This window comes from Balaenoptera borealis (genome assembly GCF_965194805.1).
Source record: "Balaenoptera borealis genome assembly, chromosome: 7".
Taxonomy (NCBI): Eukaryota; Metazoa; Chordata; class Mammalia; order Artiodactyla; family Balaenopteridae; genus Balaenoptera; species Balaenoptera borealis.
The window spans coordinates 106110253-106128614 of record NC_138864.1 but is presented as its reverse complement, the minus strand read 5'-3'; the positions used below and the strand labels follow the sequence as shown (position 1 = coordinate 106128614).

At 54.4% G+C, this 18362-nt stretch overlaps 1 protein-coding gene across 1 annotated transcript in view; it reads right to left on the bottom strand.

Moving 5' to 3' along the window:
* The window catches only part of SND1 (staphylococcal nuclease and tudor domain containing 1), a 415142-nt gene that overhangs the window by 12590 nt on the left and 384190 nt on the right, over window positions 1-18362 (bottom strand). Inside the window, exon 17 of the mRNA XM_082400014.1 lies at window positions 1715-1903. Coding sequence (XP_082256140.1) covers window positions 1715-1903 — 189 coding nt within the window. The remainder of the gene's footprint in view (window positions 1-1714; window positions 1904-18362) is intronic.

The window sequence follows — 18362 nt, the reverse complement described above, 5'->3', positions numbered from 1 at the left end:
ATCCTCGAAGAGGCTGAGATGTGCAGGAGAGGGGCCCAGGAGGCAGGCAGGCCCCCACCCTGAGGGTGGTGCGCCGCATTTTAATTGGACTGGAATAAAACCACGCAGCCTGGGTAAGTAATTAATCACTGGCAATTACTCCTCAGCACCATCACGTGGCACCAGCGAAATGACGACTTGGGTTCTTTCAGACAAATCCACTGTGAAGTAAACAGTGATGCCCAGTTCAGCACCTAAGCAAGGGACCACCCTCCATCTTTGGCCAGATTCCCTTCTCTGTCCTCTCCTTGGTCCCTCTGGGGTCTCTACTCTCAGAGGGTAGAAGATCACTCAGATCTGAAGAGACAGCTTCTCAGCTCAGGTGCAGGGCCAGGGGGCAAAGATGCTTTCAGAATCTGGGCCTTAGAGGCTGGCGCTTGCCACACTGACACCCAGCTGCTAACTCATTCAGCCTTTGCACGTGAGGCCCAGCACCACGCCTCCTCCATTTCCCTGCAGCGAGCAGAGGACATGCAGGTGGCAGTCTTAAGTTCAGCTGCCACAAACAGGAACTCCGAGAGGAAGCTCCTCTGTTGCGGGAGCCGAGGCTGTCTGCCTCCCCGTCACTCTAGGAGGAAGAGCTGGGACAAGGAAGAGTGGGAGTCTCCTTGGGGGCCCCATGGTGGCCTGCTCACTCCTCCAAGGCATGGACAGTCCCTTTCACCGGTCTTGGCTTTGGGGGCCACCTCTCCCTGGGGTCCTTCAGCCTCCAGTAGGATCGGTCCCCTACCCTAATCTCTAGGGGATGGGAATAAGACATACACAGAGATCCAAGAAGGTGTCCCGGACCTGGCCCCTGGGGGAAGTGATGTACCCTCTCTTAGAGGACAGGTGGGAAGAGCCGGAGTGAGAAGGAGGAGGAGGAGCCTTCCGGGCCCCAAAGCCCCCTACGCCTTTTGGCAGGTGTCTGGGCCTTGGCTCTGAGAGGCGAGTTGTAAGCCAGACGGCTGCCCCGTGGGGGAAGAAACGTTTATTCCTGCAACCAATTTATGGCTCAGCACGGCTGTCCCATGAAATCCTCCTCAAACTCAGAGAAGCCCTGACAAATTGGTGGCCAGCTGATTTATCCCCATTATCAGTGCTGGGCTGTAAGTCAGTGGCGACAGGCTGGGGGCGGGGGGTGCCGAGCCCGGCTCCCATCACCCAAACCACTGGGTTCTTTAATCGTCCATTTGTTTCCAAAAGCTGCTTTCCGACCCACCCCCCTTGTCTCCTCAATGCAGTGTCTGCAGAGATGGATGGGCTGTAAATCTGCTGTCCTAACAGCTTTATGCATCTCCTGGGGCAGCTTCCAAAATGGGCTTCCCTGCAGGTCAATGTGAAGGAAATTCAGACGTGGGCTGCAGGCCAACCGGCCTCTCTGAGAGCACCGGAGGGCAGGCTTCCCGGTCTCCTGCGGCCCAGGGGCTCCAAGGTCACCTTCCAGGCAGCTTCCTGCTCCAGGGCCACCAGAGCTGGCCCAACAGGGAGTGCTCAGAGCAGGTCCGGGGCCATCTCAGCGTGGGGTTCCTGACATGGGGTCTGAGACCAACGCCAACGGGGGTCACTCAGTTGAGGGGTGACAGAACCGCTTCTGTCTGTCGTATGGAGACAGCGGTGCTGGTGCGTGGGGGTGCAGGGGACGGGGAGAGAGGGCAGCCGCCTCCTCCCCCGCCAGGCCCATTCCACAGCCTACCTTCTCTTTCTTCTGCTTGGCGGCCTCCTCGGCAGACAGCAGGGATTTGTAGTAGGAGCTGCGCTCGGCGGTGAAGTGGACCTTGGAGAGCGCGTGCTCCACCAGCAGGACGGATAGGTTGGCGCCGTCGATGTGCAGCCAGCCGATGAAGTTGCCAGCCTTGTCCATGCCCTCCACCTCCACCTCCACCTGGGGAGCAGAGACAGGGGGCGTCAGCCTGCAGCAGGGGCCCAGGGTGGGCAGGGGAGGAGAGCGGCCCTGGGCCACTGCCACCACCGTCACTCCACGGCACAGGAGTCGCTGGAAGGATGAGTCAGGCAGAGTAGGAGCTTGTGGGAGCCTCTTAGAACCCTTCACCTGAGTGCTGTGAGCTGGTCTATACTTTTCAGCCTCTCGCACCCCGAACCATCGTTGACAGATACGTCACTGACAAAGCAACTTCAAAACTCCCCTCTCCTCTCAAATCCCCTCCCCTTCCTCTTGGCAGAGAGCTACTAGGATAAACTTGACTCTCCTTAGCTTAAGTAAGCTCTGTGTGTGAGTGTGCGTGTGTGTGTGTGTGTGTGCACGCGCATGTGCGCAAGCATATAGATAAAGGTCAGGGGTGAGACAGGCGGCGGCCGTAGCTGTGGGAACATCCCATTCTTCTTCAGCACCCCCTGAACCCCAGCTCTGCCCTGAAGACAAGCCCTGGGGGAGCAAGGCAATCCCCGAGGAGAGGGGAACTCGTGTTCTTCCCGGAAGAGCTGAATGAAGTAATGCTTAATGAAGGTAATGAAAGAGGTGGGATGAAAGCCAGGTGAGGAGAGGAGGGAAGGGGAGAGGTGAGCAGAGAGATGTGGGCAGGAAGTAACACTACCACACAGGGGCAGCTCGGGGGTGATTCCAGCAGGAAGTTATCCCTAAAAAAGCGTAACTGGAAGGGTGTGCTCACCACCAATCAGCCCAGGCCTCGGGGCCGAGTGCTATGGCTGATCCCCAGACCCTGCAGGATCCCTGCAGAGCCCAGGGGCTCCCGGGCCTCCTCCCCTGAGGACCTCCCCAAGACCCAGGGCCCCAGACCCGGCATGGACTCTGCTCCCGCCTCGTGAAGGCAATGGCCCAGGAGGAATTCCTTCTTTGATCCTCTCCCAACCTCTTTCTTCGCCTGCTAAAGGGGCCTGTAAAAGCCTTTGCTGCCAAACGTAAAAACTTGTATTAATTTAAACGGCTTCAAGCTCGATTAAGCAATAAAATGAATGTCTAAATACCTGGGAATTCTCTGAAGCCTGGGCTGGAGCCAGTGGCAGCAGCCAAGGGCAGAGGGCTAGGTTCGAGGGGCGAGGGGGGAGGAGAGCAGCCCGCCCAGCTGGCGGAGTCCTGACTCAGCAGGGAGAGATGCCCGGGACACGACCCCCTGTGAGCAGACAGAGGCGGCTTGGGCGTTCGGAGGGAAGGCAGTGGGGGTGGGACAAGGAGCGGGACCAGGGAGGTGGGACCCTGACTTCTTCCTATTCTTGAGCACCCTTCTTCCTACTTGAGGCCCCCCGTTACCCCTTCAGGTGGAATGCAAGTTCAACGACACCTGAAGCGGGGGTGTGGCACAGAAGGGAATACGCAGAGTTTATGAGAGCTAGAAAACAAAGACGTTATACCCATCCAGTCCAACTTGATTTTGTCGGCAGGGAAACTGAGGCACAGACAAGGGAAGTGGAGCTCGCAAGGGTCAGAGCTGAGAGCAGAAGCCAGGTTGCCCTGCTGCCTTCTTTCCCTACCGCCTCCTTGACTTGGGAGCAGAAAAGACCCTCCCCTCCTCTTTCCCCACAGCCTCTGTCTCAGGAGCAGTCCTTCCTTCCTCCAGGCACACCTCTGACGCCCCTTCTTCGCTTTCCACGGGGTTGAGGCCGGCTCCCTCCACCACCCTGCACTTCCCTGGTACAGCCGGGGGCGGAAGCGTTGGGCTCTGCTGGGCTGGGTCTACCCCACGCGGGCCTCACACCGCTGAGGGCTGGAGCAGGGAGAACCAGCGTCCTGCATCTGTAGGTGGCAAAACGTGTTTCTCCTTTCTCGAATTCTGGTAATTAATTTACTGGAGGACCTGCATTTGTGGGAGAGGTCAGGTGGGCAAAATGGTACTCGATAAAAAAACAGGGGCCCCAAGAGCCGACCAGCCAATAAGGCACCTAAATTCACTTGAGGTGAGTGACAGACTGCTTGAGGAGCCCTTGGCCACCTTTTAAATGCCCGGGGCGCTGAAGCGCTGGGCGCCCCTACAGTGTGAGGGCTAAGGATGGAGGAAGAGGCTGTCGGGACTGCAGTGGTCAGACAAGAACAGGGATGGGCAGATGATACCTGGGAAGACCATCTCCTTCATTTGCCGAGCTTTATCAGACGTGCTAAGGCCAAGCAGCAGCAGGTCCCAGGAGAATTCTGGGAAGAGCAGAGCGCTGCCTGCCTTGTGCTTGGGGGCTCATGAGACAAGGGGTAGAGTACGGGGTGCTGACGCAGGCTCCCACCACCAAACCACTGGGCTCCCACCACCAAACCACTGGGCTCCTTCGCATCTGGGGGCTCAGGAGACACTTGCTCACGAGTAGCTGAAAGCAAATCAAACTGGAACAGCTCCCGGACCAACACCGAGCCCAGGCCCATGCCAGCACCCCCATTCACGACCTCTTGTCTTCCATGTGTCCACTGCCAGGTGTCCTTTTCCTAAAACTGAGGATGGCTGCCCTGCTCGAGCACAAGGCCTCCCTCCAGCCCGAGGGCTTGTGGTGGGCCGGTGTGACACGAAGCTTGATGGCTTCTCTTGGCACCAGATTCCTGGGATGGAGGCAAGAACCTCAGAGAGATGATTTGCAGAGGCAACTGGCCAGGTACAACCCTTCTCTCCTATAAGGTGCCCACGCTCAGACCCCACTCTACAAGGCCAATGTCGAATTCACTTCTCACCCTCTGAGGCCACAAACCAGATGCCAGGCTCCCAGGGCTCCCACTAGAGGGCGACCCCGGCGACTAGCAGCCACACCTGGGGCCAAAACTGCTGGGGAGCAGCCAGGCTCTCTTGGCAGGTGAGCCCTGGCTTTACACTTACCCAGCCGCTCCCTGCCTGCAATCGATATGTTAACTTGGGCTTGACAAGCCCCTGGGCCCAGCCGGCTGCAGAGGAAAGAAATCTCTGGCCCGGGGCACTGTGCTGCCGCCCAATCCATCCTGGGTTGTAGAGGGAGATAAAGCTGTCGCCCGTGGGTCTCTGCTTCCCCTTTAATTACAGCTGCTGCCACCACAGTAATTTCTCAATCAAACAACGGGGCTCAGGGGAAGGTGGGCGGGGCTCAGTGGAGGGATAGGGCTGGGCCAGTGTTCCCGCTGCTACCGAGACTCTCGGCTTCCGCGGCCTCTCTGCCCTCACCCCGTGCTATGGCTATCCTTCTGGCCACGCCCCAGCCTGGACGGGCACAGGGGTTTAGTCTGAAGATCAAAGTCTTGACTCTTTAGCTCTGGGCAAGTTGCATGGGAACCACAGGGCGCTCCCAAGTGGGTATATGCGTTCATCCTTCATCATGTCTCTCTTTCATACTGACTGCCAGGAATTTGTGACCTGACTATAACATTATGTGGGTCCATATCTGTAAAATCTCTGTTTCTGTGTTCAACTTTAAGACTCAGCCTTAAGACTCAAATTTCTCATATTTTCTCCTAATTAAAAAAATATATACATATACACACGCATAGGCTTATATACAGTTATTTGGGGGTACTTATCTCTATAAAGTCACCATGAACAAGGAATTAGGGAATCCTGAACCACTGCCCCCAGGGGAAACACAGGGTTAGGTTCCTTCATGACTCTAGTCACATTTTGATCAACTTATCAAAACATAACCTCCTTCTATGAGTGTTTCTGTTTAAAGACACTGCATTTAATACATATTGATGATTCATTAACACTGAACTCACAGCCAACAACACTGTAACTCATGCCTGAATAAAGCTTGTCTAACACATGGATTTTCTCAAGGCGCATCATAGCCTCTTGTACTCAGGAACACTAGACAGCACTTCAGCGCTATGCTTGGAGGCCATTTTTAACTACAACAAAAAGTGCAAAAACTGGAAAACCGTGGCACTAAATAGACCATGAGGAGGGCACTTGTTTGCAGAATGAGAGCTGAAACAAGAAGGCAGAGCCACTGCCTGTGCAGCCTTAGCTGGGAACGTGCTCACCAGGAGACTCTGTGCGCATCTACAAATGGTCCAAAAAGCACCAGGAGTACTGATTGAGGTGACAAATAAATTTTAGTAATTAAGTGAATTCGCAAATATGGACTCATATATAATGAGGATTGACTATACACAGATACATAGACAGCAATTGCCTACAAGCTGCCTCAAACTGTAGACAGGAGTTAGGGGAGGCTCATTCTTGTCAAACACACAAGAAACCTCTTCTGGTTTCTTTCTGCTACCGCAGCATTAATGAGATAACTATTCATGGAGTGTGGTGTAGAGTGCGAAGCGCTATACAGCATGGCTACCTGTCTCTTTGGCATCTTGGAATGTTTCAGGAAGAGATCTGGACTCACCGTCTTCCTTGGGAGGCCTCCTACAGCGGCACGTGACCTCAGGTAGGTCAGGCCTTGGGTGACTACTACAGGCTGCCAGAACACTTCATAAGCACGTGGGCATTTGGTGTGTACACAGGTGGGCTGATAATGGCCTTGAGGGGACCACGGAGTATGTGTACACGTGGACACAAGCAATGTCAGCAAGGGACAAATGATGGCTCTTCTCCTCACTCCCCCTCCTCAAAGCTCATACAGAAGCCGAATGCTGAGACCTAGCAACACACGGAGCTGGGGGGAGGAGACTGCCTCCGGAGAGACTTTGAGAAGGGGTGGTGCCACGTGGAGGCGGCGGCTTGGTGATAACTCTGGTTAAGACAGAGCAAGAGCCTAGATGTCTAAAGGTCAGACCTGACCCTCAGGCGTTGAAGGACACCGAGGTGCTGCCTCACTGTGCACCCCTGCTGGACTGGTCACCTGCCAACATCTCTTGTCCTGTGCTCTTGATACTGGCAGAGTGGGTGGGGATTTTATGGCTCTGAACTAGGTCCCGTGAGGTGAGCTCTTCCAGCTTCCACACCACCCTCCTGTGAAGGCTTCCCTAAACCTTAGCCTGCAGTGAACTGAACACCTGGCCTGAACATCTATGGGCTTACTCTCCCTTTGACACGTAGGGGCCAATGTACAGCACAGAGGTTAAGAGCACAAACTCTGGAGCCAAACAAATCCACCCACCACCTGCATGAGCTCTGGTGAATCAATTACCTTGGAACTGCAATAGTACCTACTTCAAAGGGTCTGTTTTGACGATAAATGAACTAATATAAGTATGCTAAACACTTAGAAGAGTGCTTGACACACAAATGCTGCTTCTTCATCATCATCAATTATTTACTTCTGGGGAAGGGCAGTTATTTCATTTCAAAATGTCTTTATTCTCCACCTAGACTGTCAGCTCCAAGGCGAGCGAAGCCTGTTCTCTGAATCTGCTCCAGAGCTGGGTGTACTGACTGAGCCATGAGGTGGTAGAAAGAGCATGAATCTTGCAGTCAGACAGACCTGGGTTCAAATCCTAAATCTAGCTGTGAAGTTTTGGTGACGTAAAACTGCTTCCTCTTCCTTCAACTAAGGGCCAGCTGGCAGCGGCCAGGCTTGTTACAACCAGCGGCAGCCCTGTGTGGCTGAGCTCAATTCCCTTGGTTCTTACACCCAGAGTGGGAGGTGAGGGAAGTGCGGGCTGATGGGAAAACCTAATGAGTGACCGTCCCCAAACCCAGGTGAACAAACAGATGCCTTTCTAATCAGTGGAGCGGGGAGGGATCTTTCTCCACCACAGGGCCGATTGGGGGTGTGGCCCAGCCAGCCATGCCCAGAGGGAGAGCAGCTAGACCCACTGGACCCGGGCTGCCTGTCTGTGGGCCGGGGCAGCCAGCAGGCCCCATTGCCTCACAGTGGGACACGTCCTCCTGCTCCCAAGCACATTAAGGTGCCACTAATGAAATTGTTCTGGCTTATTTACCAAATTAATACAAACGGCACAGGCTGTTAATTTGCACGTCTCCTAATTACTGAGGAAGCACTCCCGTCCCAGGCAGCACACACACCTCGGTGCCCACCCGAACAGGCTGTGGTCTCACCCTTTGCAGCTGCGGGTGCGCAGGGAAGGGCAGAAGGGGAGGAGGAAAGAGGAGACCCTGAGCAGTTCCCGCCCTCCATGGCTGGAAGCAACCCGGGGAGGGAAGGCGGCGGTGGCCGTGAACGTTTTGTTTCCCACAGCCCTCTTCTCAGCGGCTGGAGCGTCCTGCTCTCCCCCCTTCCCCGCCCCCCGCCCGCCACTGGTCCCCTTCTGGATTCTGTCCAGCCTCTTAACACAGCAACTACTTCGATCAAACAGGCGATGGGGGCGGAGTCATTCTCCCACTCCAGGCAGCGAGGCACAGTCTGCCGGGGTGCAATGCCGGGCCAGCCAGCTGAGGGGGTGTGCAGGAAGCAGGAGAAACGAAAGGCAGACAGGGGCTGATGTTCTTACAGAGACGAGGACGCTAACGTCTCCTGGCCCCCCCAGCCAATCAGCCTTCTGAAAGAGTACTGTGCGCGGTGGGGAAGAAGATCAGATAGCTCAGCTGTAAGACCACAGAGGAAATTTCAACCACCTTGGGGGGTTCGTTCAGCTGTCCCTCTCCTGCTCCAGGAGCCAAGCTGGATGCCCAGGGCTCTAAGTCTGGGGCAAAGCCGGAAACACGCAGGTCCCCTCCTGTAGCCTTCTTCCCGGTAGGGTCGGGGGGAAGTGCGCTGGAGGCCGCCTCCACGGAAAGGCAGCCGAAATGAGGCAGCCAGGGGCACTTAGGGCAAAGGAATTTTAAATTGTTGGACCAGGTAGGACATACAGCGGGGGGCGGCATGCTCCACGTGGTGACTCAGGGCAGCCAAAGGGGGCACAGCACAGAGGGGGTTTTTGGCAATGCGGGAGGGTGGGGAGTCTCCCCTCCCATATAACCCACCTTCCCCTTTTTACGCGTCGGGAGGATGGAAAAGAGGTACAATCTCCCCCGAGAGAGCGCGTCTTGGGCTCTCTCTTGTGCAGTGCCTGAGGCAACATAGGAAATTACTGAGCCTGGGCCCCAGAGGCTGGGAGGCTGTGGACTGCCTGGAAAACAGCTGAGGGGACGCTCCCTCCCCCAAGGGAGGCGGCTGCCTCGGGTAGGACAGGTGGTGCCAGCTGGGCAGGAGCGGCAGCTCAGGACACGCCTGCCCCGGGGCATCTGGAAAGGAAGACTTCCTGCACAAGGGGTGGCAGAGGGGGGAGGGGAGAGGTGCTGGCTGCAGGTTCCTCCAGAAGGTGGAGCAGGAGCGCGGATACCTCTGGGGAGGTGACATCATCGGCCCCAATGACAGGCAGAAGCCTCCGTCCTTTCCATATACTGTCTGGTGCTAGCCCTGCTTTAAATAACCCCAAAGCCATCAGTAACAAGCCTGGAACTGGGAACAAGATAGGAATGAGGCTTGGATGGGGAGAAGGCATTGAGAAGCACAGCAAAAACCTTGGACTAAAACAGCGATCCAGGGACCAGCTCTTCTGGGCTGGGGTGTCACAGCCTCCTCCGGGCTCAGTTTCTCCACGTTAGTGAGAGTTGAACCCGGTTTTTAAGGTTCTCTCTGCTCACAACGTCCTAAGGTATGAGTTGGGGTTTGGGGTGGTGGCCCTGGTGGCGCACCAGTATGACTGAGAGTCGATGAGAGAGAAGACAGACAAGGGGTTATGTGGGAGAGAAGGGCAAGGGGGGAGGCCCACAGGCGCACCGGCAAGCTCTGTGGGAGAGCCTGCAGAGAGGAAGAAAGGCACTCCAGCTCTTCCCAACCCGCACGTCCCATCCAGAGCTTTCCGCAAGGATGTGAGTAGAGATCCAGAGCGACCAGAGTGCAACGGAGCCTCCTTTTCCTGCCACGCAGAGGTAGCCACGCCGCCGGAGAGCTGGGCTTTCCACCATCACTGATGCTGCATGAAGGCTGTAACGCGCTGCCACAGCCGGAGCCATGAACTCGAAGAGACACCTCACCTTCATGTAGTAGCAGCTTAACACAGCCAACTCGTCCCCTCCACTCTCGGCCACGCGCAGACACACGGTGGTCTTTCAGAGACGATGAGCATTAACACAATGCAATTAATAATGTAACGCTCCGGAAGCCGCAGAGGCAGTGCCTATGAAATGCCTCCTGGGTCTCACTACGGTCACCCGCCGGTGGGGAGTGGGCAGGTGAGGGGCAGAAGCGGTACCGAGCTTCCCTGTGCTCCTGCAATAGCAGGGCCCCAGTCCTCACCAGCGCCGCTGCTCCTAATCCCTCATCACCTCCAGACCAAAAGATGCTTTCAAGCCCAGCCCACAGCGCCAGTTGTTCCCAGAAAACCTCTTTTCTGACATTTGTGCGCTCGTCTAAGTCAAAGCCCTAGGAATGCCTAGAAATCAGGCCCGGGTTGGCAAGAGAGGCCAAGAGGCTCCCGGAAATTGAGGGACGGCCAGAGCACTGGGCGCGATGGCTCCGCTAGAAGCTCAGGGCTTCCTGCTCTCTCTCCTTGAATACCTCAGGGATGAGGGGCGGGATGACAGAGGTGGGGGGTCGGGGGGCAGCTCCTGGTCCTGCCTGAGGTGGAGAGGCAGGAGCCGAGGCGATCAGCATCGTCTGAGTCTGCTGGGAAATGCAAACCTGCTGACTCCAGGCCTTTGCAAGCGGTAACACAGTTTACAAACTGACGCAATCTGCTCCTTTGGTGCAGACAATAAGGAGAGCAGACTGTTCATCTTCCCAGGAAAAACCGGGGCTGGAAGCTGGAGGGAAATTTAACTCTCTCTTCCCTGAGGTTCATGCAGGGAATGTGGCTGAACTGGGGGCCCTCGTTCTGCCCCTACCCTTGTCCAGGGCACCACCACTGACATCCTTTCCCACAGGTTCCCCATCCAACACGGCTGGTCATCACTGTCGACATTCCAATGTGACTACCACTTCAAAGGTCACTCAAGACCTCTTAATTGCCATTTTATTAATTTCTTTTTAGGTATCTGACAAGGCTAAGCACTCCCCCTTCTATTTCGAAACTCTTTTTTAAGGCCTCTGTGATTCCCAATCTTGGCGTCTTCTCCGTGATTTCTTGGTTTCAGTTGTGAATTCTTTCCCACCAACACGCCCCTTGAACATGGATATTCCCCAGGGGGCCACCTGAAGCTGTAGACAATTTCCGTCCTGCATGGCTCAGAGTTACATGACACCACCACTCCTATTTCCAGCCCGGACCTCTCTGCAGGATTCACCTCCACCAGATAAATAGCAATGAGTCCAATCCTGAATCTACTATCTTCACTATAAAAGCTGCACTTTCACCTGCATTTCTTATCTCACTCGGTAGCACGAGCAGCTTAGAAATCATCCTCGACTCCTTTTATATTCACAGTCAATCTCCAGGTCACAGTGGTCCTACTTCATAAACGTCTCTTGAATTCTCCCCCTCTTCTTTATCCTTATCGCCACTCCCCGAGTTCAGGTCCTGGCTTTGGGTGACAGTCCCCTCACTGGCATCCCTGCCACCAGCCTCGCCACTCCCTAATGGCCCCTGGATGATGCTGCAGTGTGTGGCTTATCACAGGCTGTGCAGTGCAGTGGTTAGATGTGGGCTCTGTAGCCAGACCATCTGGGTTCACATCTTGCTCTACTACTTACCAGCTGTGTGGTCCTGAGTGGGTTATTTAACCTCTCTGGGTCTGAGTTTTTTCCTATTTGTCACATGGGCATAATAATGGCACCTACCTCAAAGGGTTTTTTGTTTTGTTTTTTTTTTTGGCTGCGTTGGGTCTTCATTGCTGCGCGAGGGCTTTCTCTAGTTGCTGCGAGCGGGGGCTACTCTTTGTTGCGGTGCGTGGGCTTCTCATTGCGGTGGCTTCTCTTGTTGTGGAGCACGGGCTCTAGGCACGAGGGCTCAGTAGTTGTGGCTCGCGGGCTCTAGAGCGCAGGCTGAGTAGTTGTGGTGCACAGGCTTAGATGCTCCGCGGCATGTGGGATCTTCCCGGACCAGGGATAGAACCTGTGTCCCCTGCATTGGCAGGCGGATTCCCAACCACTGCGCCACCAGGGAAGCCCTCAAAGGGTTTTATTAAAGAATAAATGAACTGACCCAAATTAAACACTTAAGAAGAGTCTGGCACATAGTAACTTCTCAATAAATGTTGTTACTTTGCAAAAAAAACCCAAATTGGATCAATTTTTCCTTCGCTGAAATCCTTTTCTTGTTCTCTACTAAAGTTCAAATTCCTTAGCACAGTAGAGGATAAGCTCCTGATAAAACTGGGTTCTTACTGGTCTCATCTTCTACCATTTTGGCCCTCATTATTTTGCTTTAGTCACGCCAATCCACCTCCAGCTTCACACAGATGCATCGTCCCAGGCCTCCGTACAAGGCTATACTCCCTTTGGCGAGAATGCTTCTTCCTATTACTACACCCGTGAACTCCTACTCTACCCACCATTAAGATTCTGCACACTTGAACCACTCCTTTATATACTTAATGCTTTTCCTCACAGCACTTTGTTCATACCAATATTAACTATAGTATTATATGATGGGCATTTATTAATGGTACACCTTATTAATGGCACATGGTAGGCACACAACAGATGGATGATGAAAGGTAAAAGGTCCTAGCTTCTCCAGACCACTGGCAGAAGGAAAGTTCCTGGGACAGAAAACTGTCTTTGGGGAAGTCCAGTGGCACCCACCTGACTGCAAAAGGCCTGTTTCGAGAACCCCTCTAAGGTGACAAGGCTGTCCCACAGCTGCCGCGTCACAGCAGGTCTGCTCGTAGGAGACAGAGGGGCAGAAACTGGCTTCGGTCAGTGCAGCCAGCAGTGATGACTCAGAGGCACCCAGACGTCACGAGCAGAAGGGGCTGCTTCGCACTTGGCTTTGCCTGTACCGAATATAACTGCAGCGAGCCTGGGTTCTTCTCTTTATCCAGGCAGGCGCGCAGCAGCAGCTGCGTGGGCCTCCCCTGGTCTCCTACACCCCCCACCACTCCTGGCCACCACCCCTCAGCAAGGCAGGCGTGAGGAGCGAAAGCTAGAGGAAGAGCCACGAGGACAGGACAGGGCCCTGACCACCGTCAGCGCTAAATCCTCCAAGCCAGGCGGTGGGTGTGCCGGTCAGGCCACGGTCACCTGAGGGAACATCTGAGCACAGGGCTGAGAAAGCCTCAAGGTCTCAGGCCCTTCCAGAAGAACACAGACCCCACCGAGGAAAGGCAACTGCGGCTGGAATGGAGGCATCTGGGGTGTGGACTGGGAAGCCAACTCCCGGCTCAGACTCTTCAGAATCGTCAGAATTGGGCTGTGGCTGGGGAGGCCACCCAAAGGCGGTCAGGCTGGGGCAAGAGGGTCCGATGCTGAGGGAAGGGGACACGGGGCTCCTTCTCTTTCACCATCACCTGGTCTCTTGGCAACAGGGCCATAGACACCAACCCCTCTTGCAGGCCAGAAAAAGGCACCAGAGAGAAGCACTGAACAGAGAGAAATTCCACACTGGCAGCTAGGGACCAGGCAGTTTACTCGTTCCGTTGAACTGAATATAGGAAATGGCAAACAATGTCAACACAAAAACACAGAATGCTCATCCCTGACTAACGTCAGATCAACGGCATGAAAGCACAGCTGAAGGCACTGAGAGGATCAAGGAGCACTGTACCCAGGGGGGGACCCCCGCCACCCCCCCCTTTCCTTCCCTCCTCGTGTCTCCCTCATCATCCGGCCAGCTAAGAAGGTACCATCTCCTCTGGGCTCCTCTCATGCAGCCCCCCACTCCTGTAGTCACCTGTATCCTTCCTTAAATCCGTCCCCAGCAGGCTGTACATCGTGTGCGCTGTGTGCGACTACCCAGGTAGGGCACCCTTTTCTGATGCACACGAAGGCCATGCGGTAAGGGGACAGCAGCCCTGCTGATCTACATCCCTGGACGGGCCACAGAGAGAGTCCTGTCCTCTCACCCCACTAAGGAGCTGCTCCCTCAGGCCCAATAGAGAGGAGATCTGAGCATTTGGGGGGACTCTGCCCATGCCTGATGCACGTTCCCAAGCTCTGTTTCAAACCTACTGTAACACAGTAAGGAAAATAAAACACCTTTTGAGATGCTACGGAGCCCCTGCAACTGTAGTCTCTGGGTCCTGGCAGAGCCAGCGGGCTAGGGCTGCCGTGTGTTCACCCTCCTGTCACGTGGGAAAACTGGGGTCTTACTCTGTATGACCTGGAGGGCCCGCGCGATCTCTCTGGACTGTCAGTAATGCAGAGAAAAGCCCGTGGGTAAAAGCCACCCATTATAAGGTCTGAGTGTATACAGCTGAGATTGGGATAAATGCAGCCTGCCAGAGGCTAGATCCGCCGGGTTAATGACCCTGGTCCCCGCCCTCTTCTATGGGTTGAGGCTGGGCTTCCTCACTGCTAATGATGATATTAAAATGGCACTGCTTACACCAGAGTTGAGCTCTCATATGCCATGAAGCCTCCCCAAACTTCCCGGGCAGGGCTGGAGTTTGCTCCCTGGCCCCAGCTGTCTCTGCCCAAAGAAAGGCTGCGACTGACGGGCAGGGGTTGGCGTGAGTATCCTGACCCCTCTGCTTCTCCATGCTGGGACCACATTCCCACTTCCTCCTCCACTGGCAAAGGCTCCTGATGCTGCTGTGGGCCTTGTAGTCACCTCCTGAAAGCTCCCAAAGCCACAGGAGGGAGATCAGAGCGAGAGAGGGTGGAACGTTAGTGGTAGGAAAGGACAATATGTAGGATGGGTCAGCAGCTTGCTCTTGACGTGACTGTCCGTCCATCCTCTTGACGGGAGCCAGGGTCCCATTAATCACAATTATTTCTCTTGCTCCCATTTCAACCAAACGTCCCCAATACAATTCAGCTTAATGAGGTCCCAGGAGCTAGTGGGTAGCCCCTCAGTGCTACCCTTTGCGCAGGCTGACTGTGCCCTGTTCCCAGGCAGGGAGTAGCTGTCCTGGGTCCCCCCCACCCCGACGGGGCCAAGGCAGCCTCATTTGCCCTGCTCCACCTCCCAATTTGGCCGCACTAAGCAGACTTCCACTGACAACTGCTCTCTGCTCCACGTGGGGAGCACTCCTCCAAGACAGGTATGTTCTACAGCGGAGACAGGAAATGAAAACGTTCACTATCTCCGGCTAAGATCGCCCAGAAGTCACAATTAAGGTTTTAAAGCGAATCTCTTTGACTCGGAGGAGCCCAGCGAGCCTGACCTTTGCCTGAGCCTAACTGCCTGCCAAAGGCTGTTCTGATACAGCTACTGCTGCCAATGCGGCTCCTCCCACCATGGATGGACTTCCTGCCACAGTGCCCTCGGAAAAAAGCTTTGAGACTCCGCCACTCAGTGCAAATACCATTCAAGAATTTGATTTCTTTTAATGCTATTCGGAGGTGCTCTCAGTTGATCGCTGCTCCTGAGGGGCTGCCTAGAGCCAGTGGGCAAGAAAACACACAGAGGGAAGGTCAGGAGCAACAAAAAGGAAGTGAAAGGCCAGCCCTGTCCTCTAACTTAAGCAGGTCCTCACAGGGATGCCTCAGGGAGGACAGAGAGAAAAAGAAGGGCTAAGAGGAGATTCTTAGCATCTTGTACCTTCTCAAAGAGAGAATATACAATCCAGGGCTCACACCTCCCCATCTCCCCAACCTCATTTCCTCTTACTCCCCGTCAAGGACCCTCCACCCTGGCCCTGCTGATCTGCTTGCTGTGTAAGCTGCCCAACCCCGCCTGGACTCCCGTAACCCCGCCTGTCCTTGAGGCCACGACCCTGCATCACAGCTGTAAAAGCCAGATGAGCAGCAGCCCCTGCACTGCCAGGGGAGGTGCAGAGGTGGCGGAGCCCACCCAGAGATGTCTGCTCGTTTACCAGTGAAGAAATGCTAAGGCAGGAATTCCCTGGCGGTCCGGTGGTTAGGACTCCACGCTTTCACTGCCGAGGGCCCAGGTTCGACCCCTAGCTGGGGAACTAAAATCCCACAAGACCTGTGGTGTGGCCAAAAACAAAAACAAAAACAACAACAACAAAAGAAATGCTAAGGCAACCCCTTTCAGGAAGTTTCTGCCCAGGAGTGGAGAATGAAAACGTGTGAAGCTGTTTGTAAGGGGCGACCTCACACCACTTCTGTCCTCCAGGAAGCCTTCCCTGATTCACTCTTCCTAACAAAGAACTCGATCTTACTGCCCATGTCCCGAATCAACTGCTCTGCCTTGTCAACCCATGAGCTTTTATGTTACGGCCTCTGAAAGAGGCTGTAGGCCTATTTCCTGTCAACGTACCCCCAGTCCCTACAGCCTGTCCTGAGCAGCAGGATTCTAGGCAGTGCTGGAAAGTGCATGACGGAGGAGGATCCTGGCCTCCTGGGAGAGGATGTGCCTGGCAGGGCTCTGTCGTTTCCGCGCAGCATCTTCTACATGGCTATTTTCCTGTTAGCTTCCCTAACAAAGACAGCTTCCAAGGCCAGGAAGGCAGCAGAAAACACAGGTTAAAGCTATAATGGGGTACAATGTACCCTGCGAGGAGAGATCTCTGTGGTTCAGCCTTGCATCTCTGGAAAGACCCAGCAGGGCTGGAGAAGGACCAGGAATGTTGAGTTGAGCTGATTAAAAGAGATGAGAATGTCCAAAAGTGATTAGGATTCTTCAAAATGGGAAGACAAATGCGGAAGGAACTGAAATGGATAACAAACATGAAGGATATTGGACTTCCTTGGTGGCGCAGTGGTTAAGAATCTGCCTGCCAATGCAGGGGGACACGGGTTCGAGCCCTGGTCTGGGAAGATCCCACATGCCGCGGAGCAACTAAGCCTGTGTGCCACAACTACTGAGCCTGTGCTCTAGAGCCTGTGAGCCACAACTACTGAAGCCCGCGCGCCTAGAGCATGTGCTCCGCAACAAGAGAAGCCACCGTAATGAGAAGCCTGCGCAACGCGACAAAGAGTAGCCCCCGCTCGCCGCAACTAGAGAAAGCCTGCGCACGGCAGCGAAGATCCAATGCAGCCATAAATAAATAAATTTATTTTTAAAAAACCAAACATTAAGCATATGTAAAGAGACCTAGGAATTATTGTCATCAACCAATCAAGAGTTATTTGGCATCTACTAAATAGAAAAGCAATGCATCAGGCACTGCAGTAGATCCAAATGGATGAAAAAAATAACTTCTGTCTTCAAAGAACTTAAGAAGATACAGTGAAGCCACATCATGGCAACCAGTGACAGAATGCCACACGACCACCGAGTGGTAGCACAGACAGCAAATACTGGAGGGGCTCAAAGAAGAGAGCCAGCTCTGAGGGCTGGAGAGTCGGGACACTCTCTAGGGAGGGGAGGGGCTGGGCATTACAGGCTGGGCGGGACATCACAGGCGGGGGCAAGGCAAACACATGCTAGTGTGCAGAATGACTCGGGCCACACTTTGGAAATAATGCATGACTGGTAGGGGAGGAGCAGGAAGGAGGGTAGAATTTCGGGATAGAAAGGGAGGCTGAAGTCAGTGGAGGTGCAAGCAGATGTCAGAGGGAAGAGAGAGAAGGGATGACAGAGAGAGCAGAGGCCACGAGGCGGTGCGTGCAGCCCAGAAGAAGAGCTCAAGAGGACGACCTGGAGGGACGGGGGGATGGGACAAGTCATCCCTCCTGACACAGGTCTGGGACGGATGAACTGGGGGTGGATCCTGTACATTCTTAGGGAGGCAGAAAGGAAAGAAGGAAGGGTTGGAACCTGAACAAGATGCACAAAATCCCTGTTACACTCATGACGGTTGGGAGGCAGATGAGAGAGATGAAAAGGCATAGTGGCAGCTCTTCAGTGGACTGTGCGGGCTAGAGTCAGATCGCACTGGGGGCAGACAGGAGGCAGGAGGAGGGCACAAAGGCAGATGTCCCAGCCTGGACCAGGCTTGGTCTGTTAGCATGAGTTTTTACTCCTTTCTTGCAAGACAGACAGCAAAACGCTTTGTGCTCAGTCCTACCTCCACCCATCTGCCTCCATCCCAACGTTTTCTCCTGATGTGGGGGACCTCATCCACCGGCAGAACTGTGCCGTGGTTACCAGTGAGAGCTCTGGAGCCAGACTATCTGGGTTTGAATTCGGCTTCTGCCATTTAGTAACCCTAGGTGAGTTATTTTAAGCCTCTGTTTCAGTTTCTTCAAACTGTAACACGGGAGTAATAAAACTGAACACCTCCCTCCTAAGGAAAATGTGAGGTTTAAATGAGGCAGAATGAGGCCCTCAGAACAATGTCTTGTACACAGAAGGTACTCAATAAATGCGGGCTCTTCCTATTGGGTCAAGCACATAGAGTGAGAACAGAAACACATTTTGAGTGTACCCAGGTCACAGAGTGACTAACCTCTGGTTCTCTAAGGGAAAAATTAGGGGCCTTTGGCCAATATACATTCTAGCTTACTTGGTCCAAGCCTTGGCAGGGCCTATGTGACTCATAGAGCCACATGGGAGCTTTCCTTTGAAAGAGGAGGGGGTCTGAACTAGAGGTGCTGAGTCCAGCCTGGCGCCCCGGTGGATGCCACCTGAC